The following is a 26,017-nucleotide window of genomic DNA, read 5'->3' on the forward strand; positions in this document are numbered from 1 at the left end:
TTCTAAGTGTTATGAGTTAGGGGACAATCCTGGTTCTGAGCTGGAGGAATTCCCATCTAAATGCAAATCAAGACAAGCCCGTCTAGAATGCATGAGCAGGTACAGTAATTTTTCCACCATTTACTGTTCAGATCCCAAAATGCACTTTCATACAACTGGATTGGTAAGGAAATGTCCCTTATTAGGACGAAACTATGTTGTCTTCACCGCACCAGCAGTTATACAGGTAAAGGTGTTCAGAGTCTTGATTTCTTTGACTTAACATATGGTAAATAAAGTGGACAAAGAGAATAATTTTTCTAACTTCTGTTTCTCTACCCTAGACTTATACATCCAGGCCCCTGATGGCTCTCTATGATGGCCCCAAAGAATCGAAGAAAGTGTGCCCAAAATGGAACTTATCTTTCCTATCTACTTCTTTCAGATCTACTTTTCCCTTTCTAATTTAATGACAGTGCCAGTGCCATCCATCCTGTCATGCTAGAAAGTGGAGAGTCACCCTGGAGTCCTCCTTCCACATGCCGCGTATCTGGGCATCACCAAGCCCGGCCTATTTTGTCTCTTACGTACTTTTATAATTAATTCCTTCCTCTAAGTCTCCACTTCTGTGGCCTTAATTCAGCCCTCCGCCATCTCTCCCTGGACTGTCATAGTACTTTCTTCACTGGTCTGCTCACTTAGTCTGTCCCATGAAGTCCGGCTTCTAGCCCATCACTGGAGTAATCCTTCTATTAAAATGTATGTCCGACCAACTCACTCTCTAAACCACTGTCAGGGTAGGCAATGAAAAGTTTATGATGCTCACCTGTGCCGCTTACAGCAAATCTGCATCTTTCTTTACTAAAGGAGATTAAGGGGAAGAGTCAGGGCCTTTCCATCTTAAAGTCATATTGCTCCAAATTTCCTCGATCCAGTCCAAAAGCAGACTGTATAATTTTGTAACGCCCTGAAGGTGAGGAGAACACTCGTCCTCCAGGCCCAACTCTACAAGACTATCTACCGGTTTGCCAACTTTACAGCCAGTCTGATTCCTGGACCTCCTTGGGGGCAGGAGTGATGACTAACGCCACTTGCGCTCTCCCGTGGAACCTTCTCCGTGTCTTCAGTGGGAGAAAGCTCTACCACCTGTCTCCTGCCTTTCTGGGGACGAGTCTCACTCTGTCGCTTGGCATGGGATGTCCTAAGAGTTAACTGGATGGCAGTAAAGGGAAGCTCTGGCACAGATCAGTCAGGGGCTGGGACATTTTTTTCTCAAAAAGGCCAGATAGTAAATATTTTAGGCTTTGCAGGCCACCCAGTCTCTGTTACGACTACTCCCCTCTGCTGTTATAGCATGAAAGCGGCCACAGACGATGCATAAATGAATGGGGGTGGCTTTACTTTACTTACAAAAAGAGGCAAGGGGCCAGATCTGGCCCATGGGCCATAGTGTGCCAAACCCTGAATTACACACACGAGCTCGGATGCTGAGTTGTGTGCAGTGGATAGGCTGAGGAGCCCGTACTTCTCTGGAGGCAGTATAAAACCACGCCAGGAACATGGATCTTGGAGCGCAATTGCCTTACTTTAAATCTTGACTTAGTGATCGCTAGCTACGGAGCCGTTACACACATTACCTCACTTGATCCGCACCACAATCCTGTGAGGGAAACACTATCTTCCCAGAACAGAGGTGTGGGGAAAGAGGGGTCACAGGTTCAGGACTTTCCAGCTCCTTTCGTCAGCATGTTCACATGCTCAAGTCACGCCCATCTTTGAAAAGAAATGCCCTCTGGATCCCCCTCGAGCTACAGCCCTCACTGCCATCTCCTCTTCACACCAAGCTTCTTGATAAAGCTGTCTACATTCTCCATCCACACTTTGTCACCTCACACTCACTCAGTGAGCCTCTGTAAACTGGCTGCTGCCCCTTGCTTACAGAAATCGGGGATCAGGACGGTTTCTTCAACAAGAGATACGTTTAGTCAAGCCCTGTTACCTATTTAAGTGGCGTCCTTCACAATGCCTGCCCCAGTGCAGGAAAAAGACAATCACAATGCAGCCCACCGCCTGGTAGAGGTACTGTTTCTAGATTATTGCAATAAACTCCCGTGGACATCCCCACTCCATGTGACTCCATATTTTAACCATCGCCTCTCCCAGGTGAAGGCAGGGTTGCTCTCCTAGGGTGGGAAAGTTCAAGAGGGATCCTAAAGCGGCCACTGTCATGATTAAGGGAGGCAGCTTTAACCACAGGAAGGGTTGGCTCTATCAACCGAGACAGCAAAATAACCCACTATTGGAAATTTACATTTTTGACCCCACATTTGTATCCTGTGATCACAACAATGCCAAGTGCATGGCCATGGGACCTGTGAATCTTCAGAAGCAGACCCCTCAGCTGTTAGGTTGTGACCCATGAGTGAAGAGGTGAAGGGTGCTCCTCAACGAGTTAGCTCCAAGGTTCTGATTCTGCAGGATTTACCTCTTGCTGGGAGACTCCTGGGGGCAGGAATTATCTCAACTGTCTTTGAGGACACAGTGCTTAGCATAGTGGTGGCAAATGACAAGGTCTTAAGAAAAAAACATTGAACAAATGAGTTCCCTCCTGAGTCCCTGGGGAGATGACAGTGGCAGGGCATTTATCAAGTTAAAAAAAATATTGAGGGGCTGGCCCCGTGGCAGAGTGGTTAAGTTCTCGCACTCCGCTGCAGGCAGCACAGTGTTTCGTTGGTTCGAATCCTGGGCGCGGACATGGCACTGCTCATCAAGCCACGCTGAGGCAGTGTCCCACATGCCACAACTAGAAGGACCCACAACGAAGAATATACAACTATGTACGGGGGGGCTTTGGGGAGAAAAAGGAAAAAATAAAATCTTAAAAAAAAAAAAATCTTGAGATAATTAGATCCAACATTCTTTCCTGGGAGCTCAGCTATCCTGGGGAAGAGAATAAAGAAGAATCCCAAAGACCCAGGCCACTACTCAGAAAAATGGGCCAAGCTCTTAGCCAAGTATATCTCTCTTCTTTGGGCTCTGCCTTCTTTCTGCTTATTGAGCCATGATTCCAACAGTGCAGGAACACAGGAAGAATGCCAATTATAATACCTTTTTTCGACAGCCAGAAGAATAGATATCCTCTGCTTGTCTCTTCAACACGCAGGCAACACTTGCCTAAGCTCCAGCTCTCATGATAACCAATCCCATTACGAATCAGTTCTCTCTGTAAGTTCCTACTCCTTGACCCAATGTGAATTTTTTCCCAAACTATTTTTAAAATATCTAATCTGTTGTGAGTAACAGACTATGGAACTGTTAGTTTGCCATTTCTGGGCAGATAGTTTCAACATCAAGACCTTATTAGGTTGTAACTTGATAAAGTGATAGACAGGAATATAAAAACAAAGTAGTGCATATAAAATATTTAACTACTCCTTAATGTCAAGTGATCTGAAATATTTTTAGATTTTTACAGTGCTTCTCTATCTTAAATTTTAAAAAGACTAATTATTCCAAATATCAGTCTTGAAAGACTAGTTAGTGATTTTCTTCTAAATATTCATACTACGAAAACTAAGAGTCCTAGAGGTTGATTCAGTGGCAAGATGGTCAGTTTTTTAGAAGAACCCAAAGCTCCTGTGTTTATTATCTATGGCTCAATTGAGTTATGTTACCTCCCCACATACATCATGAAACAAGTATTAGTTATCTATTGATACGCAATGAATCACCCCAAAACTCAGCAGCTTAAAACAATAATAATTTACTATCTGTTATGGACTGAATTGTGCCCCTACCCCCAAAGTGGTCTGTTGAAGCCCTAACTCCCCAGTGTGACTGTCTCTGGAGATGGGGCCTTTAAAGAGGGAACTGAGGTTAAACGAGGCTGTTCAGGTGAGACCTAACCCAACAGGACTGGTGTCCTTATAAGAAGAGGAAGAGGCAGCAGGGGTATGTGTGCATGGAGCAAAGACCAGGCAATGACGCCATGAGCAAGCAGCCGTCTGCAGGTGAGCAGAGAGGCCTCAGGAGAGACCAAACCTGCCAACGTTTTGGACTTCTAGACTCCAGAACTGCAAGAAATAAATGTCTGTTGTTTAAACCACCCAGTCTTCGGTATTTTGTTATGGCAGCCGTAGCAGACGAATACATTGTGTCTCATGGTTTCTGGGGGTAAGGGATTCACAAGCAGTTCAGCTGGGTGGTCTTGGCATAGGATCTCTCATCAGATGTCTCAGTCAGGAAGTGGCTGGGGCTGCAGTCTCATCTGAAGGCTTGACTAGAGCTGGACAATCCCCTTCCATGATGGCTCCCCACGGCTGGGAAGTGGGTGACGGTTGTTGGCTGGAGGCCTTAGTTCCTCTACCCCTGGGCCAAGTGAAACCTTTTTCATTCAGCCCCAAACAACCAGCCTGAACCCTATTCTTTATGTATATATTAAATATATTATAGGAAGAAATATGATAGCCCTTATTTTCACCTATCAGAATTTTGGTATTATAAATAAAAAAATAGAGAATAAGTCCATGTATTAGAGGTTGTGATGTACTACTCAGATCCCCTTTCAGGAATGAAGATGTCCCCCCAGCTATTGGGAACATTGCCAACCAACAACCCTCAACTATTAGCTAGGATTGCCATTGGTTGAAGAGAGTGGTCTTGCCCAAGGTCAAGCCCCTTTCCAGGATAGCTGTCATGTAATGGCTGGCTGATGCGAGGGTATAAAAGCCTGGCTGCTTTACCCAAATTTGGGACAACTCTGAGGAGCCACCTAAGCTTTAGTGCTCCCTGTGGGTCTGCCAGACCATCGTTGAGACTGCACTGCATCGTGACTTCTCCCTCTGCCCCTTCTGCCTCCTGCCTTTCTCCCACAGGTATGGATCCTAAGAGCACTTTCTAATAAACATCCTGCACACTGATCTCTTTCTTAGAGCCTATTTCCCAGGCAACATGAACTGCAACAGTCTACTTTACGGGAAATTGCTCTCAGAGAGGTTAACTATCTGAATTAGACTCCTTAAGTACAGAAGAATAAACCCCTAGACTCTAGGACCTCATGTGTTCAACTGCAGACCCAGCCATTGAAACCAAGTGATACGACACATTACGGTAGGTTGCAAAACTGGACCACACCCTCCATCTCTGCCTGTCATATTGCAGAGGCCCATGCCCTATGCAATATGACTTTGTCACCTTCGCTTCATTCTGCTGGCCAAAGCAAGTTATAAGCCCAACCAAGATTCAAGAGAGAGACGATAGATTCTACCTTGGATAGGAGGGGCTAGAGTGGCCAGTTCTGAACCCACACCTCAAGAGGCCTTCCATGTACTTCCGTCTCTCTTGGAACCCCGTCGCTGCCATGTGAATAAGCCTGGGCTCCCTGCTGGAGAAGGAGAGACTACGTGGAACAGAGACAAGTTGTTCCAGCTGAGGTCACTCTGGTCCAGCCAGTCTCCAAATGACCTAGTAGGTGATCGTAGATGTGTAAGCACAGCCAAGACCAGTAGAATGCCCAACCCAAACTGCTGACCCACAAAATTGTGAGCTAAATAAACAGTTGTCTTAAGTCTTGGGGAGGTTTGTTACACGGCAACAGAAAAACTGATCCAGTACCCAATCCTGTCGGATACAGGAATCAACCAGGCAAGAGAAGAAGAGAATGGAGACTCCAGGCTGCAGCTGATGCCCTGGGTTCCCTGTCACTGGCTCTGGGACAGCAAGCTGCTGCAGGAGCTGCTGCTAATAGCTCAACCTGCAACCTTCTTACAGGATTGTCCTTGAGTGACAGCTGGAGTGCATTTCCCTTATCCTGGGGCCCATAACTAAGTACTGGGGCACAAAAGCCCAGCTTTTTTTATTTTTTTTATTTTTTTTAATTAAGATTATGATAGTTAACAACCTTGTGAAATTACAGTTGTACGTCATTATTAGTTTATTAGTCATGTTGTAGGTACATCACTTCACCCCTAGTGCCCTCCCCCCACTCCCCTTTTCCCCTGGTAACCACCGATCAGTTCTCTTTGTCCATATGTTAACTACCACCTATGAGTGGAGTCATACAGAGTTTGTCTTTCTCTGTCTGGCTTATTTCACTCAACATAATACCCTCAAGATCTATCCATGTTGTTGTGAATGGGATGACTTTGTCCTTTTTTATGGCTGAGTAGTATTCCATTGTATATATATACACCATATCTTCTTTATCCAATCATCAGTTGCTGGGCACTTAGGTTGGTTCCATGACTTGGCTATTGTGAATAATGCTGCGATGAACATTGGGGTGCAGGGGACTTTTGGAATTGCTGATTTCAGGTTCTTAGGATAGATACCCAGTAGTGGGATGAAAGCTCAGCTTCTTTGCCTTCGGGGGGGCAAATTCTGGTGTAGTTTACACTTCAGAGCTCCCCTGTCATCAGGCTGAGGCTAGATGTCATCCAAAACCACATCCTCACTTTGCTTCTTCCCTTCCCTAATATCTTACAGCTTTCTGAGAGGACTCTGCAATAAGTAAACAAACCTGCACCTGAAATCTCGTCTCAGGCTCTGATGCTAGGGACTCTGACCCAAGACAGAGGTCAAAAGTGAAATTCGCAGAAGAAAAAGAGAGAGAGCATGGAGGGACTGTTATGGAAAGGAAATTGGAAAAGTATTGATCATTCTAATACCTTCGCTTCAAGTTTTCAACCCAATGGAAGACGATTATTCCATTGGTCCAAGACAAATGCCTGTATCACATGCTTCGACCTCCTAAGGAATGCACCCACTTCCTTTACAAGACCAGAATGTAATGCTTTTTTCCCTTCTTTTTATTTATTTATTTATTTATTTATTTATTTTTATTGCAGTAACATTGGATTATAACATTATATAACTTTCAGGTGTACATCATAGTATATTTTGAAATCTGTGTAGATTACGTCATGTTCACCACCCAACGACTAATTATAATCCATCACCACACATGTGCCTAGTCACTCCTTTCACCCTCTGCCCTACCCCTTTCCCCTCTGGTAACCATTAATCTAATTCCTGTTGCTATGTGTTTGTTTGTCATTGTTTTTATCTTCTACTTATGAGTGAGATCATACAGTATTTGACTTTCTCCCTCTGACTTATTTCACTCAGCATAATACCCTCAAGGTCCAACCATGTTGTCACAAATGGCCGGATTTCATCATTTCTCATGGTTCAGTGGTATTTCATTGTGTAAATATGCCACATCTTCTTTATCCATTTGTCCCTCGATGGGCACCTAGGTTGCTTCCAAGTCTTGGCTATTGTGAACAATGCTGCGATGAACATAGGAGTGCATGTATATTTATGCATTAGTGTTTTCAAGTTCTTTCGCTAAATACCCAGCAGTGGAATAGCTGGATCATATGCTAGATCTATTCTTTATCTTCTGAGGAAACTCCATACTGCTTTCCATAGTGGCTGCACCAGTTTGCACTCCCACCAGCAGTGTAGGAGGGTTCCCTTCTCTCCACATCCTCTCCAACACTTACTGTTTTCTGTCTTGTTAATTATAGCCTTTCTGACGGAAGTGAGGTGATGTCTCATTGTAGTTTTGATTTGCATTTCCCTGATAGCTAATGATGTTGAGCATCTTTTCATGTGCCTTTGGCCATTCATATATTTTCTTTGGAGAAATCTCTGTTTGGATATTTTGCCCATTTTTTAATTGGGTTGTTGGTTTTTTTGTTGTTGAGATGTATTAGTTCTTTGTATATTTTGGATATTAATTCCTTATCTGATATATGGTTTGCAAATATCTTCTCTCAAGTGTTAGGTTGTCTTTTCGTTTTGTTGATGGTTTCCTGTGCAGAAGCTCTTTAGTTTGATATAGTCCCATTTGTTTATTTTTTCTATTGTTTCCCTTGCCCGGTCAGACACAGTATTTGAAAAAATGCTGCTAAGACCGATGTCAAAGAGCGTACCGCCTATGTTCTCTTCTAGAAGTTTCATGGTTTCAGGTCTTACATTCAAGTCTCTAACCTATTTTGAGTTGATTTTTGTGCATGGTGTAAGACAATGGTCAGCTTTCATTCTTTTGCATGTGGCTGTCCAGTTTTCCCAACACCATTTATTGAAGAGACTCTCCTTTCTCCATTGTATGCTCTTGGCTCCCTTGTAGAATATTAGCTGTCCATGTGTGGGTTTATTTCTGGGCTCTCGATTCTGCTCCATTGGTCTGTGTGTCTGTTTTTGTACCAGTACTATGCTGTTTCGGTTACTTTTTCCCCCTTCTATCTTAACTGCTCCCTTCCTACTAACTTTTTTTCCCATTAGTGTTTAAATCTATTCCCATTTAAAGGAAGAAACTATCACCTCCATTCTACCAGCTATGGCCCCATCTCCTCCCCTTCAAAGTCAGGATTCTTGAAATAGTTATCTACACTAGAGATCTCCACTTCCTTACCTCCTAATCATTCAAACCGCATTACATGGTTTCTGCTCTTGACCAAGCCATTGAAAGTCTTCCTGCCAAGATTATCAGTGACCTCAGTTCTTACATTTCCCGGCCAGTCTGCTGCATTTGACGTCGCTGATCACGCCCTCCAAATGCATAAAACACAATGAAACCCATTCCTTTTGCTTCTGTGGTACTGTGTTTGCCTGGTTTTCTGCCTGCTTTCTAGGCAATTTAGACTCCTTTTCCTCTGTTTGTCCCTTAAAGGTCTACGTTTTTCTGGTTCTCTTCTCACCTACCATACATTTCTCTGGATTATTTCATCTACTATCATGGCATAAATTACCATTTATAGTCTGATGACTTTCAAATCTGAATTTCTAGCTCCAGACTCACATACTCAGTTGCCCTTTGGACCCCTCGACTTGAATGTCCATGGGCATCTTATTATGCCACCATCACCTGAACACACACATGTACACACCCCACACGCACTCACACACATGCATGCTCACCTACAAGCCTGCTCCTCTTCCTTGTCTGTTCCCTACCCCAGCAAATGCAACTACCATCCATCCAGTCTCCCAAGGCAAAACCTTTGGAATCACCCTTGATTCTTCCCTCTTTCCCCTTCAGCTAATCAATCACTACATTCCAAATTCCTTTCAATTCGACCTCTTAAATAGCTCTTTACTTTTTAACACTAATCCACTTCTTTCCACCTTTGGCTGCAACCAGGTCCAGATCATTTCACACCACATCTCATCTGAGTTCCTATTCCACCCAGATCCAACCTAATTCCACACCCAGCCAGAGGGATCATCCTAAAATGCAAAGCTGATTATTGCTTTCTGCTGCTGAAGAAAATTTCCACTTCCTTCCTCTGGGATTTGCTCTTCCATTCACTAAGACTGGACTGGGTGTTTCACTCATAATAACTACACAGGTTCTATCAAACTCTATGGCAATTATCTACCTGTCTATACCACCAAAACAGACAACAGCTCCTTCCTTTGCTCAATTAGTTATTAGCTATTTATTGAAACCCTCCCATGCATAATGTGCTGCTAATCGAGCAGTGAGTAGAACAAACATTGTCCCTGCCTCATGAGAGTGACTCACATATTTGTCATCCTGTCACCCCTGCTGAGCAGAGTTTCTGGCACATAGTGGTTACTTAATAAGCATTGGCTGAGTAAATAAATGATAAAATGAATGCTGTCTACTAAAGACTCATTAATTACCCTCACCCCCTTTCCAATTTTAGAATAACATTCATGAGAACAAATTTTATAAAAGTGGTCTTCATGGTCAATGTTTACAGAAAGGGTCTTTTTACTCCAAAAGGCAGGGATAAATTATATCTAAATATTTTCAGGGTGACAGAAGTCTTCAAGCAGCTCACATTCCTCCATGAAGATTATGCTGGTAGCCAAATTAATGAAATCAGCCAAGCTCTTAAGGAACTTAGCACATAAATTAAAGATATTCAACACATCCAATTATAAAGAAACATACTTTATATGAATTGAACTTACCACCGGCCCCGCAGCGAAGGGCTGCTGAAAGCAGAAGAGACCTGGGTCAAAGGATGGCTGTAGAGCTATGAGCAGCATCTGGTGGGAGGCAGCCCCTGGGGGGTTTGGGGGGTAAAACTCACAAGTAGGATGAAGGCCCTGTTTAATGTCAGGTAGCCAATGGGGATGTTGTCTTTCAATTTTGAAACATTATATCAAAACAGAAGTGGGAGCCTTGGGTGATCACCCTGGTTTTCTGAAGCTCAAACTATATAAATATTGTAGTCTTGACTGGATCACTTCTTTTTTAAATTGCAATATACACAACATAAAATTTAACATTGTAACCATTTTTAAGAGCACAATTCTTGGGGCTGGCCTGGTGGCCAAGTGGTTAAGTTTGTGTGCTCCGCTTTGGCGGCTCAGGGTTTCGCCGGTTCAGATCCTGGGTGCAGACATGGCACTACTCATCAGGCCACGCTGAGGCAGCATCCTACATGCCACAACTAGAAGGACCCACAACTAAAATATACAACTATGTACCAGGGGGCTTTGGGGAGAAAAAGCCAAAAAAAAAAAAAAGAAGACGATTGGCAACAGTTGTTACCTCAGGTGCCAATCTTTAAACAAAAAAAAAAAGAGTACAATTCAGTGGTATTAAGTACATTCATATCATTGCGCAACCATCACCACCATTATCTCCAGAACTTTTATCATTTTCCCGAACTGAAACTCTGTGCTCATTAAACAATGATTCTCCATTCCTCCCCACCCACCCCCTGGAACCCAGCATTCTACTTTCTGTCTCTATGAATCTGACTACTCTAGGGACCTCAAATAAGTGGAAACATAAAGTATTTGTCTTTTTTATTAACAGCTTATTTCATTTGGCATAAATGTCCTCAGGGTTCATTTATGTGACATTTATTCATTTATTCTGACATATGCTACAATGTAGCATATGTAGCCTATGTCAGAATTTCCTTCCCTTTTAAGGCTGAATAATATTCCATTGCATGGAATGATCACATCTTGTTTATCTGCCCATGACATTTGGATCCATGTTGAAATCTCACTCTCCTGTCACACTCAGTGTCCATCATGTATGTGGAATCACAGGCCTTGACCAGGGCCTATGATACATGCCCATGGCTGAGTGTGGGATATAGTGAGAACACTTTCTATCTGGCCCCATAACCACCTTAGAAAGCCTGGAAGGACCCACACTTGTTGGCCCTGACCAAGAGCTTCACACATGCATGAAGTATAAATGGTTAAGAACATCACTTTCCAGCCCCAAGCATGGGGAAACAGAGCCCTTGTGCGCTCTCCAGATTCTCCTTTATTTAAACTGGGAAAGCCTGTGGGCTTGTCTTGAGCACAAAACTTCTGCAACTGTGGAAAAACTTCGTGTCTGTGTTTGTCACCATCACTTCAAATGATCTGAAGTCGAAATAACCGTTTTCTCTTCAAATCAGTATCTCTTCTGAAATGGGGTACCTCTGTTAACTATCACTAGTCAATGAGAAGAAGCCAATACTTTGAGACTTTGACATCTCCCATATCCATTTAAGCGTCTGCTGGTCATTTTCCTCTTTGCTCTCTTCTCTGGTCCTCCCTCTGCTCCATGCGCACACAGGGTCTGTCTGTCCCAGATCTCCCAGCCCACTGGCCTCTGGCAAGGTTTGCCACCAGGCTGGAGGGCAGGAGGAGGAGATGCCAGGATTTCTATCCCTCTGCCTCAAATGGCATCTCTGGCCAGTGGCTGCTTCTCCTCCACAGCTCCAGCTCCTGCCAGGCAGACATGTGTGGTTCCATCTCCCATCTGATGGGCCCTGGTATCATCACACCTTCTCTCACTGTCCCTCTGACCCTAGGGGAGTAGTGGCCTCCTGCTTTTGATAATCTTTGGGTCGCCTCATCATACTATTTTTGGATTTTTTAAAATTCCATTATCTCTATAACTGACTCTCTTTGTTAAAAGCCAAGGAGAACAGAAACCTCTCTAGATCTTTACTCTTTCACACCCAAGAATACAGATGAGCTTTTTCCTAGGCCCACAGCTCTGTGGGGCCAAGCCCTGCACCATTCCATGTCTGGACCCCTCACCCGCTTCTTAGCGGCCTTCCTGCCTGCAGTCCATCTCACAGTCTGCTCCAGATCCCAACAGCCTCAGGGGCAGGCCCCACACCACTGCTCCTATGCCATCTACCTCTTCCTTCTCATGTTACATCTCACACTCATTCCCACCCCACGTCACGGCTCATTTTCTTTTCTAGAAAGCTCTCTCTTCACCTCTCTCCTTATTTAAACCCTACCAATTACTCAAGGCTCAGCTCAGTCGGTGCCACTGCATCGAAGCCTTCACTGCCCTCATCAGATAGCAGCACTTCCCCTTTCTCACCTCCTATAGGGTTGATTATTTGTTCCCCTCCTTACCACCACCCAACGTACTCTCTGCTTTTACTTAACGGTTTCGTCTGAGTGTAACTGTTCCCAGAAAGACTGTAAGCCCTAGAAGGCAGAAATAGTACCTTGCATTTTATCCCTCAGCACTTGAAGGAAAACTCTGCTAAGCATACATCTAATAAAATAATCATTGAATGAACAAGAAGAGTAATAGTATGTTCTCTGCATGACAAACACATCTTTCTCCTCAAAGACAACAACTGTTATGTTGGACTGTGTTCCCCAAAAAGCCATGTTGAAGTCCTAACCTCTGATCCCCGTGGATGTGACCTTATTTGGAAATAAGGTCTTCGCAGATGTAATCAAGCTAAGATGAAGTCATATTGAATTAGGTTGGGCCCTAACCCAGTATGACTCGTGTCCTTATAAGAGGAAAATCTGGACACAAACAGATACAGAGGGAAGACAGCCATGAGAAGAAGTAGGCAGAGACTGGAATGATGATGCTACAAATGAAGAAAAGCCTGGGGCTCCCAGGAGCTGGAGGAGACAGGAAGGATGCTCCTCCTTAGAGACTTCAGAGGGAGCACGACCCTGCCAAAAACTTGATTTCAGACTTCCAGCCTCCAGAACGGTGAGACAATAGCTTCTTGTTGTTTTAAGCCACTCAGTTTGTGCCACTTTGTCACAGCAGCCCCAGGAAACTAATACAACAACTGAATAAAACAGTTACATCCATATAGACAGACTTGAGTGACATGTTCTTAGATCCTTGCTGGGCACAGGAGTAGCGCTGAGTGTCTGCGGTAGCTAACGTGAACCAGGCAGGCAATGACGCATAGAGTCTCCACACTTGGTCTCCCACTGTGTTGAAATGTAGAGCGCTTAAGCGTGGTAGCTAAGCCAGCTTCCTCCACTAATATCCACTAATCCTAATCCTTGGAAGGATGCAAAGACATCTGTTTCACCAAACCACTCCACTTTGAAAGGCTCGCCTTTCCAGGAATGCTTCCCAAGTTAAATGGTATCAAACTTTAAGTCTTAAAACTCTAGAATAAAATTTCGAGTTTTTAAGACTTTTTTGCTTTGCCTATGACTTTTTACTTTAGTATCCTAATCAAGGGAAATGCAAATAAAGCTTTTAATGACTTATTTTTAAAAAGAAACCAAAGGAACAAAAAATGTTTTCTGGTCGTGTTCCAGATGTTAGTACTCTTTATTTGGTTTCCATTTGCCCCCTGTGCCCTCAGCATTTTTCCCCCAGCCTGTGATTTATGATAAAATATACCAGAAATGTCAGGAGTACACAGCCTTGGCTTCAGCTGTGAAAGATCAGACTCAGCCCTCCCCCCGGCGCCCAGCGGCCCGGCCCGGGAGCAGGCCCAGACTTACGGTTCTGGAGGGAGCGTAGTGTGTCGGCGATGCTGACGGAGGCCTGGCTGAGCTCTGGAAGGAGGATGGGCAGAACCTCTGGCCTGTGTCCGGAGGGGAAGAGGAGGCATAGATGCGATTTTCCAGTCGCTCAGGCTCATGTTGATAGGATTCAAGAGGAAAAGTGTGCTGCTTGGCCACTTGGGTGGGTGTCGACGGAGAGGAGGAGAGGCCTGAGGCTGCGGAGAGAACCACAGAGCACTCTTAAGAGTCGGGCTGAGACGGAGGAAGGCAGAGAACGGCTCTTCCATTGCCAACTGTGAAAAAATCTCAAATGGCAAGAATCTAAATTGTTAAACTCTGGATGCTGGGGACAAACTTTTATAAGCCTATTTCTAATCCCTTAGAATCAGCTGTGTCCAGAAATCCCCTCGTCATCCAACTTCAGCGGTGGGCAGCGTCCCCTTGCTGTGAGGGGGGAGATGCTCACACAGTTCAGAAGGTGTCTGGGTGAAAGACTTCACACACACACACCCCCCAGAGGCCGTTTTCCTCCACTGAGTCGAATACCGATTGATCTGCCCTCCTCCCCTGCAAAGCACGGTACCAAGAGCACATGAGTGGAACCATATTACTTGAGATAAGACATGAGAAAGTTCATAACGTATTCAACAGAGACAAGGCTGATGTGGCAGAAGTCACACGACAACGTACACTAAGAACCAGAGGAGACATTACTGTCAAAATGCTATTACTGTCAAAACGTGCAACATAAATACTGCCACTGTGAGTTCACAATAGTGAGAAATCACCATGAAGATCAATGCCAGAGGAAACCACAGGGAAGGAGCAGAACTGGGGAGGGGCCTTTTGAAGTGAGGATTTAGATGGACAGGAACCAAGAGGAAGTGGATAGGGAGTGGTGGCCAAAGAAGTGCAGGGACAGCGGGCACATGAATCTGCCAGGAGTAAGAGGCTGTCCACGTCAACAGGGTCTGTGCAATTCAGGGGCCGGCCTCAGGCAGGTGGTCATCACTCACGTCTAGCTGATGATGCCATAGGATCATCGTTATGCGTCAGACTGTGGCCCCCAAAGAGGCATGCTGAAGCCCTAACCCTCAGCTCCTGTGAATGTGACCTTTTTGGTAACAGGGTCTTTGTGGATGTCATCGAGATGAGGTCATACTGGAGTAGGCTGGGCTCTTAACCCAATGTGACTAGTGTCCTTGTAAGAGGAGACGCAGAAACAGACAGACACCCAGAGGAGAAGGCATGTGATGAGGGAGGCAGGGACTAGAGGGATGCAGAAGAGCCATGGAACGCCCAGCGTTGCCAGCAACCATCAGAGGCCAGAAGAGGCCAGGAAGGACCCTACCCAGAGTCTCAGAGGGAGTGCGGCCCTGCTGACACCTTGGTTTCAGACTCGCAGCCTTTGTAACGGTGAGAGAACAAACCTCGCTCAGTTTGTGGTACTTTGTTACAGCAGCTCTAGGAAAATACTATAATGTTGCCTGATATCGATTCATTTTCCAAGGGAAGCAGAATCAGGATTTGGGTCTAGTCTCTTACACTTATAAATTATAAAAATAAAATTAAACTAAATACTAAATAAAAATTAGTAACTAAATGAAATTTTTGTTTTTAAATTTGTTACTTAAAAATTTCAAATTATGCACGTCAAAGCAAAGATGTCAGCAGCCACAGCCCTGGGGCGCCTTCCGCTACCGCTGACCCAGACTAGATGGGTCAGCCTACAGAGCCGTAAGCCCGGATCTCCTTCTCCAGGCTCCTCTGCCACCTTCCAGGCTCCTCTCCACACAGCCCTGCACACATGTGTGTTCTCTCTTCTGCTTCCATCCTCACTCCCCAGAGTGGCCTCCCATTCCTCAGGGGTCAGTTCATCCAGTCTCCCTTCTCCTGATCCACGGCCCTGTGAGCCCCCTCCCCTGGACTCATAAAGCGCATTCCGTCTGCACTGTGTGTTGCCAGTTAGCGACAAGCTGTTTAACACTAAAACCAAACACACAGGATGTAAGTCTTCTGTCCTCAACAAAACCCACCAACCTTTTTGGGGTCAGGGACCCTGCCCACACTCTTCTGGTCCCTACAGCACCAGCACTGTCCTAAGCGAGGGGAAGGTGGTTGGTAAATGTCCGCCACCCACCAGGCAGGAGAGGGAAGGGAGCAGGGAAGGGCTGAGGCTCAAACTTAGTCTGCATCCTCTCCCTCCCCGCGGCCAGCGAGTAGGGGCACACATCTCCTGGGCGGGAGCTCTGCAAGTAACCAGCGAAAGGAGGAGCACCATTTTCCAGGGAACCCCTATCCCCTGAAGCCACACCAAGTGGGAATCCCGGCAGCCAGGCCCCAGACTGCCCTCTGGGAGGCAGCTAGAGCTGAAAGCAGAAGGAGATGGAACGTTCCATCACTGGGGTTTTTGTAGGTCTCAAAACTTAAGACGTGAAAGGCCTCCAACGGCAAAGTCCCAAACTCTTGAAAACAAAAGTTCTCCCCCAAAGGTCTTGAGAAGCAGGGCCCGCTTTGCAGTGGGGCTGGGAGTGAGAGGAGGAACGAGAGTGAGGACCCAGGGCAGGAGGAGGTCCCATGGTTTAGCAGCTCTTCACGGGAGACGGGGGCGTTCTGGCAGGCAGGGTGACGTGACACAGGCCCGGGCCTCCTCCAGGCTGGGCTCCAGCATCGCGGCACCAGTGCTCCACAGTGAGGCCCACAGGGCGGCGAGGAATGAGCAGGCCAGCCAAGGCCCAGAGGGGCCGCCCAGGCCTCTCAGCGGGCTTCACTGGGACCGTAGAAGGAAGCTCCTGTGCTGTTTTGTTTGTGGATCCCAGGCACCTCTCGGGCCTCAGGCCCCCAGGGGCAGTGGCATGTTCTTTGGCCGTTCTTCCAGTGACAGAGTCCTCAGCAGGCACACCAGCCTGGCTCCTCATGGTGCGGCCCAGAACAGGCTAGTTCCCAGAGTCACAGTCAGCAGGACGTTTTGTGGTCTGTGCCCCCAACTCCCACCCCGGCCATGGGACACGGAGGCCAGTCCTGTGTGCCTCCATGGGGCCTGCCCTGCTTTCAGGGCGAGTGCTGGAGACCCGACGGAGGGGCAGGACAGAGCAGGATGGGGTGGGGGCAGTTCAGGCTCAAAAGCCTGTGCCACCAACCACATCCTAGCCACCTGAGAGCCCGTCAGGCAGAGCCCCTGGGTGGGGGGTGGGGGGGGGGGCGGCCCAGAGATCTCAGCACCCCTCAGTCGGCAGTGAAAAGCAGCCACATCTATCCTAACGCCAGGTACAACCCAACCAGCCCCTCCACCTTGCCTGTGACTTGACTCCCAGACCTGGCTCAGGCCTCCTGGCTCAGACCACGCCCATGCAGGCATTTTCAGAGGCCCAGGGCAAACGCGCCCCTCTGTGAGGCATTTGAGCATTATCTCTCAAAACTACAAACGCACTCATTCCTTGACCCAACAATCCCGCTTCTGGGAATTCCTGCCGCAGACATATTTCTACAATTGCTAAATGGAGGGGTGTGGGGTCATTTGTTACCACGGTGCTTGTAAAAACAGAGACTGGAGACACAGATGGTCATCACAGGAAGAGGTCACACAAATTACGGCATGTCCGCACAGACAGCCATGACTCCTACAGGAACATGACAGTTCACTGTTCCAGTCATCTCTGAGATAGAGGGGTGGGTGATAAGGCAAACTGCACAGCCATCTGTATAGAACAATATGACGTATAGTTTCAAACAGGGAAAAGAAAAAAATAGATAAATATACCCACATATATTCTGCCTGTGTGCATACACCTAGAGCATCTCTGGAAGGATCTGGAAACAGTGGCTGTGTCTGGTGAGGGGAACAATGGCAGGGAAGACTTTGACTGTATACCTTCTATTTTTCCATTTTTATATCACGTGAATGTATTATCTATGCAGAAAATTGCTGTTTTCAGCCACTGTTCCGCTTTTGAGCCAAGAGCCTGGCTACCACTGTATTTAAGCGTCTCCCGCCTCCTGCCCCGCTCCGGGCCGCCCCCACCAGCTCTGTGGAGGTCTGTCTCCTGGACTACACGACTAGACAAGAAGCCCTGGAGGGCAGGCCTGGCGTTCGTGGGCTCGCTGTTGTCCGCAGAGTGCACGCTCCCTCCCCCATTTCTATGTCACGGTCTCTCTCTGCCAGAGGCTGCTCCACGGACAACATTTTTCAGGGACAAAGCCAGCCGGCATTGCGTAAGGAACATTCGTAGCTGGTGGAACCGCTTGCTAGTTCTTTGGGTACAGAACGTTTGTTTCTCAAGTGTAAATAATAAAGAGAATGTGACTCAGCAGCCTGCCACCCAAGAGGGCCCTTTAAGGCACAGATGGCACCTTCTGCTCCTCCTGTGGCTTGTCCTCTGCAGGCTGTCCCCGCGGGAACACTGCAGCAGTCCTGACCCAATCCCCACTGAGGGCAGGAGAGAAGCTGGACGCAGAAGACGCGCAGCACTAGACAGAACCTCACGGACGTGCTCGGATGAGAAGGGAAAGCGGGCTTTTCACCTGCAGTGGGAACAGTTCATTTCTGGTGGGATGGAGCGATTCTCCACACCCCCCGAGAAAGCTCCTCTCATGGAAACCTTCCAAGTTCAAAAGATGCTTCCATCTTTCCACCTGGCTTTCCTGCCTCCTCCCTGCTCCCTTCCCAGAGTGGGTGATTCTTGTGGGGAAAACAGAGTGACCCTCTGGATTGTAGGGGGAGACGGGAAAGTTGTGGGGGTAGGGGACAGCTAAAGTGGCATGCGGATTAGGAATATGTATGTAGCTTAGGGACACACAGAAAGAACCATCCAAGAACCCAAACTATGCCCCTCTTTCCACTGACCCCTGCAATACCTTTCACAGGGGCAGAGTCTTGCGACAACAACATCCTGTTTGCATAATGCCTCACTGTTTACAAAGAGCTCTTGTACGCTCCTGCTCCTTGTGCTCCTCAAGGCCACCCCTGTGTGTGTGTGGGGGGTACATTTATCACCCCACTATACAGACGAGGAAATTGGTGACTAGAGAAGTTCCTTATCAATGATCCTTTAGAGAGTAAACAGCAGAGGTCGCACCTGAATCCAGCGTCCTGACTCCAAATCCCCAACTCTGTCTGCCATGATTACACTGGGATGTTGCCAAGAGAAAGAACACACAGACTTAACACACATTCTGGGTGTGAGAATTACTCTTCCAGAAAGTGGGGTTCCCCAGGTCGACAGGAAGGAGAGCTTGGAAAGCACTGAGTGCCTGCAGGGAAGTAAGAGGTGCCGTGGGAGGGAAAGGGGTGCAGGGCAGAGAGGGGGCGCTGCTGACACGGGGTGGCCTTGGGTAGGCAAGGATGGGCTGCCTGCAAAGGGGCTGTCTCGTCTGTGCCCGCCAGAAAGAGAGGAGACGATGATCAACAGAGAGGAGACTCTTTCTCACATTTATGCCATTTTACCAGTGGGGGGAAACTGTCCTACGAACAGAAAGTGGGGCAGGTAAGAATGATATTCCTAAACTTTTTTCTTTTTCTGAATAATGGTGTCACAAATCATAAGTCAGGAGGAAGATGGGGCAATGGTGACACGATCCCCCATTACTTTTACATAGACCAATTTATTTTTCAAATTGCCAAACTCTGATCCTTCAAGAAAACCATGTGTCTGATCAACCAGCTGCTATGGGCCAAGCATGTGCAGCTGTGGAGAAGGGAGCATGTTAAGAAGGATCAGACGAATCCTGCTTTTCAGCCTGTTTGGGGACAATGGGACAAAACAAAACGAAAAACCCAAACCAACAATACCATGCGGTATAAGCCCTGACAGTCGAATGCCTGTAACCCCAAAGCAGGGGGAGTCTGGGAAGAGGAGAGCCCTGGGCTGGAGGGTGGGAAAGCTCCGCAGACACACCAGGAAAGAGCTGGGCCTCGGCTTCAGAAAATGAAACGGATCTGCCTCCAATTCAGGCCACTTCCTGATGGGCCCAGACAGGACCGGACTGTGGCAACAGTAACCCAGAAGGACAGACAGGTTTCCCCTGTTTCGTTTCTTCTGAGAAGGCTTTCCCTCCTCCTTCTGCTTCTTAGCGGCTCTGTTTAGGACTGCTGTCGGCCTCCGAGAGCCAACAATGCCTTTGATTCTCTGGGGCAGCGGCCAGGACAAGTGAATAGGCCCAGTGAGTGAACAGAAACAGCTCCTGGCAGCCACACAAGACACCAGGCAGCCATGAGCCGGTGACTTCACAGGGCCGGCCGCACTGGCGTGAGCTACATCTGGAGAGACGGGAGAGGAGAAAGGAGAACACGGTGTCACTGGAAAAGAAGTGAGCAGGGCCCTGCAGAAGGACAGCAACGCGGGGTGGGAAGTAGGAGGCCCAAGTTCAAGGCCTGGTCTACCCCTAACTAGCCACAGGCCTTGAGCAAATCGATCCCTTGCCTTGGTAAAAATAAAGCCGGTAGACAGATGCCATGGTGCGCACACACGCTCCTTTCCTCCCCACCACCCCTTGGGCAGGAGCAGCCTTTTTCATGCAGATGGTCTGGAACAACAAGAAAGAAGAAAAAAATCTGTTTTGTTTCTGATCTCAAAACGTCCTTGCTGACTGCTGTTCCAAGAGGATGGGGGGAGAAGAGCAAATATTCGCTTTGCACTGGATGAGGTTTGCTTATATGCAATTTTAAAAACAACTAACTACTCATCATGGCGCTGAGGGCCTTGGTGCTGTTCCTAACTTTGGAGGGATGGTGACGAGGGTCTTGGGGGATGGTGGCTCAGAAAGGGTGGGTTAAACAAAAGCACACAGCCAGGGAGAGGCAGCGTCCTCGCTGCTAAGGAACCATGCCACAAAGAGGGATGTCAAAAGGGACAGAAAGGGGCTGGCCCAGTGGTGCAGCAGTTAAGTTCGCACGCTCCACTTCGGTGGCCTGGGGTTCATTGGTGCAGATACTGGGCACAGACCTACACACCGTTTATCAGGCCATGCTGTGGCAGGCGTCCCACATATAAAGTAGAGGAAGATGGGCATGGATGTTAGCTCAGGGCTAGTCTTCTTCAGCAAAAAAAAAAGGGGAGGATTGGCAGTGGATGTTAGCTCAGGGTTAATCTTCCTCAAAAATAAATTAATTAATTAAATAAAAAGAGACAGAAAGCCCTGGGCAGTACAAGAAACACAGTGGAGTGTGCACACAATGGGTCCCTGTAGGGTGCGAGGCAGAACCGTCCAGCACGTGGTGTTTTGCTTGGGGTGCCTTTTCAAGAAGTTAGCTGCTTTTAACCGTTCATTTCTCAGCTTTCCCTCTGGCCTGGTTATCTCTGCTCCTTCCTGCACTGCCACCTCCTGCTCTCCACTTTTTGCCCCCTCTGCCAGCTCAGTGTCCCAGGGACTGACCCTCACATGCTCAGTAGCCAGCTCCCTGGCCTCCGGCTTCAGAATGGGTGGGGCAGTGGAAGGCACCTGCAGGAGCTTGGGAGCCAGAGAAGAAAGGGCAGGTAAGGAACTAAATTCTCCGCCCTCCCCTCACCTGCTGCCCTCCTGCCGTGCCTCCACAGTGACATCACCTCTTTCCCTGCCCCTTCAGGCCTGGGCAGTAATGGCCTCCTGCTCATGCTTGTCCCTGGGTTTAGGCCTTAATGTCTCCACCCTCTGGCTCCTGAAACCCCGCCCACACTCTGGAAGTAGCCCCTTGGGAATCCCAGCCCAGCATGCCTTCCCTTCCCCACTTGGACTGATACAGCCTCTGCCCCTAAACTGGAGCTGGAAGGGCCTGGGCTCCCGGCCAGCACACCTAGCGTTGACCCTGGGTCCACCCCTCAGACGAGGCGGCAGCAGCTCAGAACCTCGGTTTGGTATTTGAAAACTGAGCTGCCCCAGGCTTTTTGTAGTGATTGAGAAGTAAAAAGGAAAGTGCCCTAGAACCCTAAATAGCTTAGCCTGCACTCGATAAATGGTAGCTACTATTAATAGTAGAGGAGATCTTAGGGAGAAAGACTCTGCTGGACAGAAACCTGAGCACACTCAGCTGTCTCCAGCTGCCACCTTATTTAGGGGAGCAGAGGTCACTTCTTGCAACTCCAAACCCGTGGTCCCTCCACTATGGCTCAGTGAGGAGGTGAGAAATGCCAGCCTACTCCTCTTTGGCAAGCTGGAGGTCTGACTGGGCAGGCCCGGCCACTGCCATTGCACATTTCATCCAAGTCATGGTCAGCCCAAGCTGCAGTCTGGAAGCCATTCTTGCGGGGAGGGGTGCAGGCCAGGTCAAGGCCAGTCACCGGTTTTCCATCGAGATTGATGGTTTGAGAAACTTAACAGAGCCTCAGGCAACAAAGGGAAGTTCCAAAGGCGGCTCATTATTAATTAAATGGTGTTTCCCCTGAAGGTGGGCATCACATCCCATCAATATTTAAGCCAAGGAGACACACACTGCCCTGCAACCCACTGGTCAGCTGTGGGGTTTGCCAGGAAGCAAGAACGCCCTGCACGGAGGCCTTGCCCGTGTGACAGTGACACGCTCCCGCCTCTGCCTTCAATCATTTAATTCTCTTTCCCTTCAGCTCAATTAGAGTTGCCAGGTCATTCTTCAAGACCATTTCTCCATCACCTGCTTTGGTGAGATGCATTCGAGAATGACCATGGCTCATTCAGCCTGCCCATTTTACAACCCACAGAGTACAGACTGGAAGAAGGCTATGCTCTGGGGTGCCCCACCGGGACCACGCTCAGCACCTCTGAGAACCACTGCGGTGGGTATTTGGGCTCAGGATCCCTTTGCACTCTTAAAAAATGTTATTTGTGTTAACATGTAATAAGTTTATTATTGTTATTTATAAATAAATTAATATTTTACCATTTTCTCAGTTTTAATTTTCAATATGGTGGCTATCGATACATATCCCTCACATAAACAAAAGCTCTTTGGGGTCCTCATTTTTTTGAAGTAATTTCTCACCAGTATATTTTTTTAAAACATAAAAGGGCGGGGTGGTATTTATTTAATACTTTTTTGCAAGTGTGTTTAACGTCTGGCTTAACAGAAGATGCTAGATTCTTGTATCTGTTTCTGCATTCAATCTGTTCAACATGCTGGTTTTAGTTGAAGTATATGAAAAGAAATCCAGCCTTCCTCAGTGGTCTGGGATGTCACTGGGTGCAAACATAATTTGGAAAAGGGAAGACTTCAAGACCCCTGAAAGAGTGTTGGGGCCTCAGGGGAACTAGGATCTCACTCTGAGGACATAGCGCCTTCCTCAGCGGCCTCCCAGGGCCCCCTTCCCCCTAGGAGGTGTCAGCACCCTCAGCTGAGGACACACGACTAATCGCAGGCCACCTCTTAGCGGTCACTTCATGCGATGTTTGCTTCCCTTCACACAATTGCATCCTGATACCCTCAAGGATAAGGACCACGTCTCAGTGACCAGCAGCACCAAGGACAATTCTAAACATATTTACTACTCGTTGTTTGATTACTTGCCCTAGAGGTGTTTGCCTTTTAACAGGGGACAGAGGCACAACCAAAGATGATACATGATAGAATTTGAGGCATAGTTCAGAGAAAGTGGCATTTCTGTTCAGGGCCCTTCAAGCTCTCTCAAATCACACTATCACTGCATGAAAATTAAGGACTTAAATTTGACTGACTTTGGTGAGCAGGTTTCGATGGAATACTTTCAGTGCAGTGTTTCCCCCAAAAAAGTGGAGTCCCACGATCACACAGGTTTAGGAAGCTCTGCTCAGAAGCGCTCTCACCTTCTCCTTCCTTTAAAGATTCACCAGATTGTTGGTATATTCTGGGTCTGAGAAGGCCAGCATCACACGAGCCTCTGTGTTTTGCCTGAACTTATTGGCGCTTTGGATGCATTTTGATGTGCACCGTCTCTTAATTTCTCAGAAACTCTGTGGTGTTTTGGAGGCCACTCTTAAGAAATTCTGGCACAGCTGACTCGCAACCAATTGTGATGTCTGTGTCCTAAACTGGCCCCAAGAAAAGAATCCTGAGGGGTTTCTCAAGTACACAGAATCCCTGAGGGGCGGCCTGCGGTAATTCAAGAAGCAGGCTAGAACCCTGTGGCTGACATCTGGTTGCTCAGCATCACTTCTGCAGCCCTGGCTGAAGGGAAACTTCCTTACACGAAATATATCCAATCAGGGCTCTTTTTATGATCGTTACAAATCCACCACCAACATCCAGAAGCCAGAACTTTGGTCTGATGATTTCACCAATTTAGTTAAAAAGTGTCCAGTGACGAATCCTGAGCCAAGAGCTACTGCAATGCAACTTTACAACCTCCTTTCATCAAGAGTGTAAAACCAGTGTCACTTTCAAGAGCCCTGATCCAGAAACCACGGAGAGCAAATCTAACAGACATGGACAATGGCAGCAAGAATCAGAAGAGGAGCAAGCGAATTCGGGTGGTCATTATCCCGAAAAGTTAATTTTTTCCCCCTTGGGTCATTTTTCTATGACTTTGTTTTCTTTCTTCAAATATATGAATGGCACTTAGTGTTTTATTACACAAATGGGGTTTATTTGTTCATTAAATCTCAAAATATACTTTGTTTGCATTAAATGTTTGCTATACTCTTCTGATCTCCTAAGAATTAGCGACTAGGGGCAGGTAAGGTGACACAGCTGGCTCACACAGTGCTTAGCATCTAGTTGACACCAACTCTGTGTTTGATGAATATATGTTGTCTTAAAGTGGGTCAACTTTGTATCACATCTTCTGGAATTTTCTTTTAACGGGTCACCAACTGTGCTGCAGATAAAGAGCGTCCCCGTAGAAGAGAGGTTACTCGAGAAAGCAGGAGGACCTAGCATACTAAACCAGTTTGTTCCATTGACTGTATATTGATGGGACAGTGCCCTTTAATAATAAAATTAAATAATTATTGACGGCCCCCTCCCCCACAAAGTTCCTGTCAGAGACTCCTGGGATACTGGGCTCTTGAGTATGTTCATCGGTTCTAGCCAGATGGGGATGGCAGGCTCCATTCTCCTCTGTGGGGTCCGATCCTTGTGTAAAGGTGTACTGCTGACAACCCAACACACACCAGTGTGTCCCACCCAGGGCTGACGTCTATGCGACTGAAGGTGCAGATCCAGTTCCCCAGGGGCTGGTCAGCAGATCTTGTTCTAGGGTCACAAAGAACACCCTTAGGCCTCACCAGCCTCGGTCCAAGCATTCACTCAGGCATGGGGTGAGGAGGGGACAAGAAATGAGGGTGTGGCTCAGTCCACATTGGCAAGGAGGTGGCTGGACCTGCACCAGGCCATGTTCTGGGAGGCTAGCCTGCAGGCACACCCGGCCAGCTGACCTGCACCTGCACCTTGTTTGTGAATTCCAAGAAGACCACAGGCTCACCACCTTGTCCACCCAGTGCGCTGAATTGCCTAGTCCATGCTGGTTGGAATGAAAGTTAGCCTGGAGCTGTCCACTGACTCAAAGGGCAGGACAGAAGGAAGGGTACCGGTAATAACTTGAGGTGGGACTCCAGGAGAAAACTCCTTTGCCTCACTTCTCCCCGTGTTTCCTGGTAGAGGAGTCTAAGGGAGCTTGGGGAACACCAAAGGCAGTGTCAGCTTACGTCAAAGGAAGAGGAAGCCGCATCATCAGCACACTGGGGTCAAAACCTGAGACGCTGGTGAATCCAAGGGGCAGGCTTGACCTGAGCTCTGAGCCTTGATGGTAGGTTTCTAGATCTTTCTTGATTTTAAGAACCAATCATGTCCAGTGGCAGCTGGACTTTCTGGGGCTTGAACTCTACTTGGGGGGAAACTAGACTTCTCTGGCCTCACGGGGTGCAAACACAGGCAGCCATTCTCCTTTGCTCATGGGGAGTTTGCCCAATCCATTCCTGCTATGCGTGTGGTCCAGGTTTGTCCCAATGCAGCCGTGATCTGCTCTGAGGCTCTGGCTAGAATACCCCTGAGGAGTCCCCATATCCTTTCTACTGAACTTCGGATAACTCTCTGCCTCCATTTTCCATGGGAAGGTTTGCTCAAAACCCTTGGTCTGGGCAGTCCCCAGTCTCTATCCCTACTGAGTTAACCCAACGTGCTGGGCCGAGAGCGTCTGGCCCCAAGGGTCAGTTGAGCTGCTGTCAGCTCACAGTTCTCAAACTCAGCCAGGCATAGGATCGCCCGGGAGCTCTGAGGATACATATCCCCAGGTTCTAAAGAGTCTATTGGGGGGGTCTCAGGAGAAGCCTGGGAATCTGGGTTTTCTAACATTCCCTAGGTGATCCAGGGGCCAGACAAGTTTTAAATCATTGATTGAATGCAACCTCCTCATTTTACAGATGAGAAACTTCTAAAGTAATTCTAGGG

At 47.4% G+C, this 26,017-nt stretch overlaps 1 protein-coding gene across 12 annotated transcripts in view; it reads right to left on the bottom strand.

Moving 5' to 3' along the window:
* The window catches only part of PRKAG2 (protein kinase AMP-activated non-catalytic subunit gamma 2), a 279,884-nt gene that overhangs the window by 93,463 nt on the left and 160,404 nt on the right, over positions 1-26,017 (bottom strand). For all 12 annotated transcript variants that reach the window (XM_044765712.2, XM_044765711.2, XM_070516698.1 and 9 more), the window contains one exon: positions 13,708-13,925. In XM_044765712.2, the coding sequence (XP_044621647.1) occupies positions 13,708-13,925 (218 nt within the window). The remainder of the gene's footprint in view (positions 1-13,707; positions 13,926-26,017) is intronic.

The sequence above is a fragment of the Equus asinus genome, chromosome 1, assembly GCF_041296235.1.
Source record: "Equus asinus isolate D_3611 breed Donkey chromosome 1, EquAss-T2T_v2, whole genome shotgun sequence".
NCBI lineage: Eukaryota > Metazoa > Chordata > Mammalia > Perissodactyla > Equidae > Equus > Equus asinus.